This window comes from Fukomys damarensis, unplaced genomic scaffold (assembly GCF_012274545.1).
Source record: "Fukomys damarensis isolate Sample0158 unplaced genomic scaffold, DMR_v1.0_HiC HiC_scaffold_25, whole genome shotgun sequence".
NCBI lineage: Eukaryota > Metazoa > Chordata > Mammalia > Rodentia > Bathyergidae > Fukomys > Fukomys damarensis.
The window spans coordinates 32,523,327-32,531,451 of NW_022900937.1; the positions used below are offsets into that span (position 1 = coordinate 32,523,327).

An 8,125-nucleotide genomic window follows, 5' to 3' on the forward strand; every position below is an offset into this window, starting at 1 on the left:
GCGGAGAGGCGCCTGCGCAATGGGACACTCGGGTAAAGCGCCCGGGTCCATGTGGCGTCGTGGCTGTCCCCCAGGCCGTTGACGCCTGTTAAAAGTTGAGGCCTCTTGGAAACTATTTCTGGGCTACAAGGAGAAGCTCGGCCACTTGCACTTCCCGGAAGTACTCTAAAACCCATATAGGAAGCCAGATATGGCGGCACACACCTGTAACCCCTGTACCCTGGGAGGCTGAGGCAGGAGGATCACAAACTTGAGCCCAACCTGGACAGCTTAGTGAATCAGCGAGACCCTGACTTAAAATGAAATTAAAACAAACAAACACAAAAAACAACGGGCTGGGGACGTAGCTCAGTGCAAAGGACTTGAGTTCAATCTCCAGCCCAGCAATAAGTGAAACACAAGCTGGCCTCCACTCTTGGGGTTGGCCAATCTGAGCCCCTTCCTCCAGCTACCTATTTTCCTTGTCAAGGGTGGGCTTGATCCTTCTCTCGTCCCAGTGACAGCTTTTTCCTGTAAATCCGTGCTTCAGTCCTGATTTCATTCCGACTGGAAGCAGTGGCCAGGCCAGCCTGCCCACCCTCGGTGCAGCAGGACACGGCCGGGGCCAGGCCAGCGCCTCCGGAAGTCAGAAAGACTTCTGTGGCCCCATTCTTGGCAGGCAGGGTGACAGCCTCGCGGGAACCAGGCAGGAGGCACCATGGGACAGGGGACAAACTCCTGGGCTTCAGCCCGTTCCTCACGGAGAGGGTGACTTCCACTTCCCGGCAACGGCTACACAGGGAAACCGCGTTCTTTTCCTCCACGGGTGACCACAGCAGAGCGTCCCGTCCCCGTCCTTCCTCAAACTTGGCCCCCAAGTCCACACAGGCAGGGTGGGCAGCCCCAGCCACCTTGCCGGTGTCCCCCAGGCCCGGGCACCCCTCTCACCCCCACAGCCCTCCATGAGGCTACCCCCGACCCACAAGGCCAGGCCAGGGCTGACAGTGACCGGCAGACCTGAACCCACACCAGCACCCCAGAAACATGGCCCCCAGTCTGACCCCTTCCCGGGAGCCTGCCAGCTGCCCAAGCGGAGTCCTCTCCTCTTCCCTTCAGGTGAAGCAGGTCTTGTGAACTCCTTCAGTGCTGCTTTGTGACAGGCTCTCACTATGGAGCCCAGGCTGGCCTTTATCTTAGTGCGATCCTCCTGCCTCAGCCTCCCAGGTGCTGGGATCACAGGCCTGTGCCACTGTGCCTTGCTAGTCATACCTTCATCATCACTGAAGCAAAAGCCGCACTGGCCAGTGACATCTGGGATGACCGAGCTCCAGGTGGAGTACAGCTGTGGCCACAGCAGGACCAAGCCTGTGGGCCGGAGCTCACGCCTTGGGCCTCTCGGGCCCCGCCCCACCTTGCACAGGTGTTGCAAGGTCTGTAGCACCCAGGTGACTCCTGTGTGCAGCTGCAGCCTGTGGTCAGCTCTAAGGAGTTGGCCCCAAGCCAGGGGGAATGGAGACCTGGTGGGCTCAGGGGCAAAGACCTCAAGGCAGGGATGGTCACTGGGGCACTGGAACGTGTGTCCAAGGAACTCAATGGGGCTTTTCCCCGTACCAAGGATTAAACCCAGAACCTCACTAGGCCACACCCCCACTCCTGTATTTTGAGACAGGTTCTAAATTATCCAGGTGGTACTCAAACTTGAAATCCTCCTGTCTCAGCCTCCTGTGGTTCAGGGGATCACCAGTGTGCACCACCATATGCGGCTATAACAATGTTTTTAAATTCATCGCAATCTTACATGACCCTTGGGAAAGTGGTCCCTAGATCTTGGGTATGGGCCAAAGACAACCATGAAGTAGGCCACTTTACAAAACGGCCGTTTCATTTTAAGCAGCAGATGTGCACGCCGCTGATAGGAGCGCAGGTCGCCTCCGCCAGCCACCTGTGGCCCAGACACTGGCGGTCTCCTGACCACGCCACAGTCGTGAACTCGGCATCTCTCCACACCGGACACACAGAGCTTGACACTCTCACCAAACTCCCGGTTTCTGCGTTTGTCAAACGACCCCGGTAGGGTCAAGAGAAGTGTGGAACGCACTGGAGCGACCGCCCGAACTACCTGCATTAAAGCACCGAACACGGATGGCCTCAGGGACCAGTGCGTGCAGTAAGTCACATTCTGACTTAGTTGTCAGGAGCAAACCCTTCCTTAGGCACTGGGGATGGAAGCCAGCACTGAGCGTCATCCCCAGCTCCTCTCATTTTTTATTTGGAGAGTGTCTCGCCAAGTTGGGGGGCTGGGCTGGAAGTCGCGGTGTTCCTGCCTCAGCCTCCCCTGGCCCGGCGGCAGCAGTAACAGCAGGTCCACGGCGCTCTGGGCTAAGCCCTGGGGTCCAGCGCGTCCGGCGGGGCTCACGGGCGGTCCGCGCACGCGCACGGGGTGAGCGCATCGTGCAGCCGCTGCGCCGCCAGCTCCACCATCTCCCGCAGCGACTCGTCGTCCTCGCTGCCCTCCTCGCACTCCACGCTCTGCAAGGCAGCATCGGGGCCAGAGTTACTCACTGTACTTGGCACGGGGTGGGGCAGGGGGCGGAACGCTCCATGATGGGACCAGGGAGACCCTGCGACCAACGGAATCTGGAGCTGTGTCTACTTCAAAGCCCCCTTTTGGTATTTTCCGTTTGGTGTCTTGAGACAGGGACTTGCTGTGTGGTTCAGGCTGGCCTTGGACTCACAGCGATCCTCCTGCCTCAGCCTCGAGAGTGCTGGGATGACAGGTGTGTGCCACCGCACCCGGCTCCTGTTTTGGTGTTTTGAGACACCGTCTCACTATGTAGCCCAAACTGGCCTCAAACTAGTGTACATCCTCCTGCCTCAGCCTCCTGAGTGCTGGGATGACAGGTGGGTGTCACCACGCCAGGCAAGGCTTCACCTTCTGAGGCCTTTTTATGTGTCTCACCGACCTTCCCTGCACAAAGAGCAGAGCACGTACAGTGGACCCTAGACTTGTGAACTCGATTGGTTCCCAGGGCCGGTTGTGACTAAGTCAGTAAGGCTGAGATCCGGACCTTTGCCTGGGCACACGCTACAGAGAAGCAGAGGCAGGGGAGTCTCCTATTAACCTAATCACCCTGGCTGTCGTAGGGTCCACTGTACGTAGCTCCCACTTCCCCACAGCACCTGGAGATGCACTTCAGACCCACGGCTCCTGGACCAGTGGTGTGAACACCGCAGCATGGCTGCCTGCTCTCCCTGGTCAGCTGCTAGTCCCCAGCTCGCCTCCCTCCTTACTGGGGGTCAGTCTAGGCCCCTCACTGCACCCAACTCAAAACCTTGCAGGACATGTTTACAGTGGAAGCCAGCTGCTCAGAACTAGCCGCATCTCCACAAGCGGCCCCGTTTGCTCGCCTGCACACCCACCCTCGGGAGGCTGAGGCAGGGTGATCGCCTGGGTTCGAGGCCAGCCTGGGCTGCACAGTGAGTGCAGGTCTCCGGCTGTGCAAGGAGGAGGCACTAACTTACCCTCTGCAATCCCAACTCCAGGACTGGCTCCAAGCCTGAAAGCCAGGGTGTGGAACCTGTGCCCCGGCCACTGTAGCAGAGGCCAAACACAGCGGGGACGGGGACAGGGACGTGTGGGGCACAGGGAGGCTCTGTGTGACGTGCAAGAGTGGGTGAGACACCGAGCTGCAAAGCACAGGGGCAGGTGCGGTGGCAGCAGCGCAGCACATACCCGGGTGTCCAAGTTAACGTTGGCCGTTTTGCCATCCACGGTGACACTGAGGATGGAGCCATCCTTCACACTCACGCAGTCTTCGCCAAATATGTCCCTGCAGGTCAGGCAGACACGTTAGTCCAGCTGCCGTGGGGGGGCGGGGATCAAGGCGACAACCGGTCGCAGCCCCCAAGTCCAGCACCTGAGCCTGCTCCTAAGATAACTTCCTATCCACCCTCAGCTTCCACGGTCCAGACTGCTCCCTGGGGTGCAGGGACTTTCGATCCTCCTGCCTCAGCCTCCCGGGACTGGGATGACAGGCGTGCCAGGCCAGGTGTGATGGCTGGCCTGTGTTTGTAATCCCAGGCACTTGGAAGGCTGAGGCAGGAGAAGCATCATGAATTTGAGTCTCACTGGGGTGATTTAGTGAGACCCTGCCTCAAGATAAAATTCTGAGAAGGGCAGGGCTGAAGCTCAAGCCCTAGTGCTGAGAGCAAGAAGGGCAGCAGCCATCGGTCGACAGGAACGTGGGAGACCCGTTCCACCCTAGATTTTCCTCAGAAAATGCCCACATTGAGGCTTAGCGAGGACTTGGGAAGAGGAAGGAATCAGCACCGGTGGTGGACAGTACTAAGATCCTGGTATTTCACAGGCAGACTTCCTGTCCATAGGAAGAATTCACATCAGAAGCAAACATGGAAGGGTATTCGTTCTTCCAGGCACAGTGCCACCGGCGGAGACGCTGGCCCTGTCCCTGCTGACTGCTGTGATGCTTTGACCAGCCACCAAGGTCCACTGTCCCTGGAAGCAGCCAAGTGTGAATGGGAAGGCGGCAGTGTCACCTGCGTCCACTCCTGATGGAAAGCCAGGCACCCACCGGGCACGGTGGCGCACACCTGTCATCCCAGTTCTCGGGAGGCTGAGGCAGGAGGATCCCAAGGTCAAGGCCAGCTGGGCAGCTTAGTGACTCAGCAAAACCCTGGCTCAAGAAATAAAAAAGGGCCCAGGATGCAGCAGGCGCGCACAGCACTCACTGCAGCATGGTCTCCAGGCGCTTGCTGTACACGTGCGTCTCCAGCTTCTTCGAAACCTTCTGAGCCGCACCTGGGGAGAAGGGTGGAGTTCAGTTTCCCAGTTCTTACTCAGGACTTCCACACCACCGCTTGGTCCCGCTGTCACGATGACCAGCATCTAAGGCGACAGAGCACACATCCCCACGTCTGCCTGTGAAGGACGAACTCCTCGATCTTATTAAAGAACCACAAAATGACAAAGATTATTTTATTTATTTTTTAAGACAGTCTCACTATGTAGCCCAGGCTGTCCCGGAACTTGCGGTGATCCCCTGCCTCAACCTCCCAAGTGCTGGATGACAGGCGTGCGCCACCACACCTGGCATTGTGTCTCTGGTGAGGGGACACAGGAATTCACAATAGTGCTAAACCCATCCCGGATGTAAACGAAAGTTGTTTCCAGACGGAAGCATCAGGAAGTTATGAAATAATGACTTTATATCTGACTCCAGTCAGCCCTCCTTATCTGTGACAATAAGGGTCACACTTCACCAAAAAGATGACTATTATACTGGGCATGGTGGTGCACAGATAAAATCCTGGCAATCGGGAGACTGGGGCAAGAGGATCGCTATGAATTTGAGGTCAGCCTGGGCTACATAGTAAGGCTGTATCTCCAAAATGCAAAAATAAAATAAAATAAATAAAAGTAATGCAAAAAACAAAAAAAGCCTATGGAAGATATGTATTATATATATAGATTTTGGGGGGGTACCAGGGATCAAACTTGGGTCCTTGCACTTGCAAGGCAGGCGGCAGAACCACTGAGCTAAATCCCCAGCCCAAGATATGTATTATATATATAGATTTTGGGGGGGTACCAGGGATCAAACTTGGGTCCTTGCACTTGCAAGGCAGGCGGCAGAACCACTGAGCTAAATCCCCAGCCCAAGATATGTATTATATTGAACTATGCACAAATATCGTTCAGCTGTTAAAAAAAATACCCACAAAATATTTTCACTAGTGTTTTCCTTGGGTTGAAAATCGTCCTGTAGACAGAAGCCATCTAGTCAAGGTCAGACGGCAGCCCAGGTTCCTAACAGGCCCGCCGGCTCGATTCAGTATTTCAGTGTTCTGCTTCCATTCTGTGTGGTGCTGGGGATCGAACCGCCGAGCTACATCCGGGCCCTGCTGCCTCCCTGAAGCTGCTGCTGAAAGGCTTCATCTCCACGCCAGCGGCGACCCGGCTTTTCACAGCCGCGGGAAGGCCCAGGCGGTAGGGATGTGCTCATGATACACAGTTCTGTACGCATTTCAGAGATCGTACAGAAATAAAGGGATCCGATTGTAAGCTCTCACTCGGGACTCCGCTGCGTTTCAGTTCCCAGACCCGGGCGAAGGGAGGAACTGCGTACTTTTCCTTATCTTCGGGTTGGACTGCACCTCGAGGATCACGGTGGTCACGGTGTCCGCGTACATGTCGTTGGACGGGTTCGCCAGCCACTGCGGAGAGGGTTAGGGTTGGGCTGGGTCAGGGTGGAGCTGCCGGGGCTGGGCAGCGACGCTGGACTTCCCTAGTTTGCTTCTCGTCACACGGGTAAGATGTCCTAAGCTTTTTCTTTGTGCCAAACAGTTTTATGTCCTTATCTTTTAATTCTCCTGAATAGCACAACCTAGCTCATTTTATAAAAGTGAAAACTAACTCAAAAGTAGCTTGCAGGGGAGAACTGCTGATGGAGATTCAAACTCGAATTCCTATTACTGTGCCAGGCCCGTCAGCAGCAGGGCAGGAGGGTGGACTACCCGGCCTCGTCTCCCTCCACCCACCCGCTGGCTTTGGCTCTTGTCCCTCACTGAGCGGCTTCCCCCGCTTTTTAAATACTGCCTTCTGCTCCTGCCATGAAGCACACGGGCCCCGCCACTCTTCCACGAGCCCAGTGCCCCCCAAAGCTCCGGCGCCTCTGCGTCGGGATGAGACCAGGCCACGCTTCAGGGACCGGCGCCCCAGCACTGCCACACGATACGCACAGGGGGCACCTGGAAACGCAGAATCTTCTGATTTTTTTTTTTTTTGGTACTGGGGATCAAACTTGGGACTTTGTGCTTGCAAGGCAGGCGGCAGAACCACTGAGTTGAATCCCCAGCCCTCTTTGATAGTCTGACTCTGGAAGCACAAATACAGTCTCTACGAGGGCTCGGTGGAAGGAGTGCAGAAAGGCCTACAGACCCCGCTTCCTCCGAGCAACTACACATCATCATTGGTGAGTTCACACCAGAGGTCACTCCTCCTCCTAACACTTCCTTTACTAGCTGTTACCATTTGGAATCTAATTTCAGCTTAAATCACAGAACTGTGGTGGGACTAAACCTGACACATCTTTATCTGTTTAAGACAAAGCCTCGCTATGTAGCCCAGGCTGGCCTCAACCCTCCTGCCTCAGCCTCCGAGTGCTGGGATCACAGGCGTGCGCCATCACACCTGGCGTGCATGTGAACTTTTTTGAGACTCTCTTAAACGGTCTTCTCTTACCTCTAGTATTACCATGCCTGGTTCCTGTATTACGGTAATATTTCTGAATACTTTCAAAGCAGGTTTTTCTTGAATTTCTAATTCTTCTACGTCACCTGAACAAAATAAGAGAGAATATCGTTACAAGATGCGTATCATTTCCTTAAAATAGCTCAGAGGCATAATTATTCATGTGTTCAGAGAGAGCTGGACTAAAGCCGCTGCACAATGGAAGAATCCACAATGGAAGAATCCGTAACTCACTCCCTTGGGCAGGGAGCTGCTTCGAGGCTGGGTAGGTTTACGCTAACGGCTCGAGGCCCCGGAATACAGGATGGGTCATGGAGAGTTGCGCCATGCGCACCTGGGGCGTCTGCGGGAAACAGTTGGGGCTCAGGACCGTCCACGGCCCTCTCCGGCACTCCCTGTGGGACTCTCAGCCTCTGCTAAGCAGCCAGCTGTGCCGTGGCCCCCGCCTTCCGCCTGCCTCAGTCTAATCTCGGCCCAGGGGAAGATCAGCCTCCTCCGGCGGCCCAGTCCTCTAATTGGTCACTCAGACGCATTTTATGAGCTTTCTGTTACTGTCTGTGGTTCTAACGAGCAGGGATTCTCCCCGACTATCTCACCGCAGCAGTTTATGGAAGAACATCTTAACCCCAGGGTGCTCTCCCTTAATTAGAAGGTACACTGCCTTTAGTCACTAGCCCTCCTTATGTTAAGACCTAAAGATCTTTATTAAAATGGCAAAACCAGCGGCTGGAATTTAGCTCAGTGGTTCCACTGCCTGGCTCACAAGCACAAGGACCCAAGTTCGATCCCTGGTACACACCCAAAAAAATAACCTATTTGGGCTGGGGATTTGTCTTGTGGCTCTGCCACCTGCCTTGCAAGCACAGGGGCCCCAGG

General features: G+C 55.5%; 2 protein-coding genes across 3 annotated transcripts in view; both read right to left on the minus strand.

Moving 5' to 3' along the window:
* Nucleotides 1-688, minus strand: part of Iah1 (isoamyl acetate hydrolyzing esterase 1 (putative)) — a 7,440-nt gene extending 6,752 nt beyond the window's left edge. Inside the window, exon 1 of the mRNA XM_019208164.2 lies at nt 453-688. Coding sequence (XP_019063709.1) covers nt 453-541 — 89 coding nt within the window. The 5' untranslated portion in view covers nt 542-688. The remainder of the gene's footprint in view (nt 1-452) is intronic.
* A 1,521-nt stretch (nt 689-2,209) lies between these two features.
* Nucleotides 2,210-8,125, minus strand: part of Cpsf3 (cleavage and polyadenylation specific factor 3) — a 24,056-nt gene continuing 18,140 nt past the window's right edge. Inside the window, exons 14-18 of one of the 2 annotated variants that reach the window (XM_010629076.3) lie at nt 7,241-7,335; nt 6,126-6,213; nt 4,729-4,798; nt 3,713-3,809; nt 2,210-2,508 (exon numbers count right to left, since the gene is read on the minus strand). In XM_010629076.3, coding sequence (XP_010627378.1) covers nt 2,392-2,508; nt 3,713-3,809; nt 4,729-4,798; nt 6,126-6,213; nt 7,241-7,335 — 467 coding nt within the window. In that variant the 3' untranslated portion in view covers nt 2,210-2,391. The remainder of the gene's footprint in view (nt 2,509-3,712; nt 3,810-4,728; nt 4,799-6,125; nt 6,214-7,240; nt 7,336-8,125) is intronic. The other variant, XM_010629075.3, reaches the window with a different exon arrangement.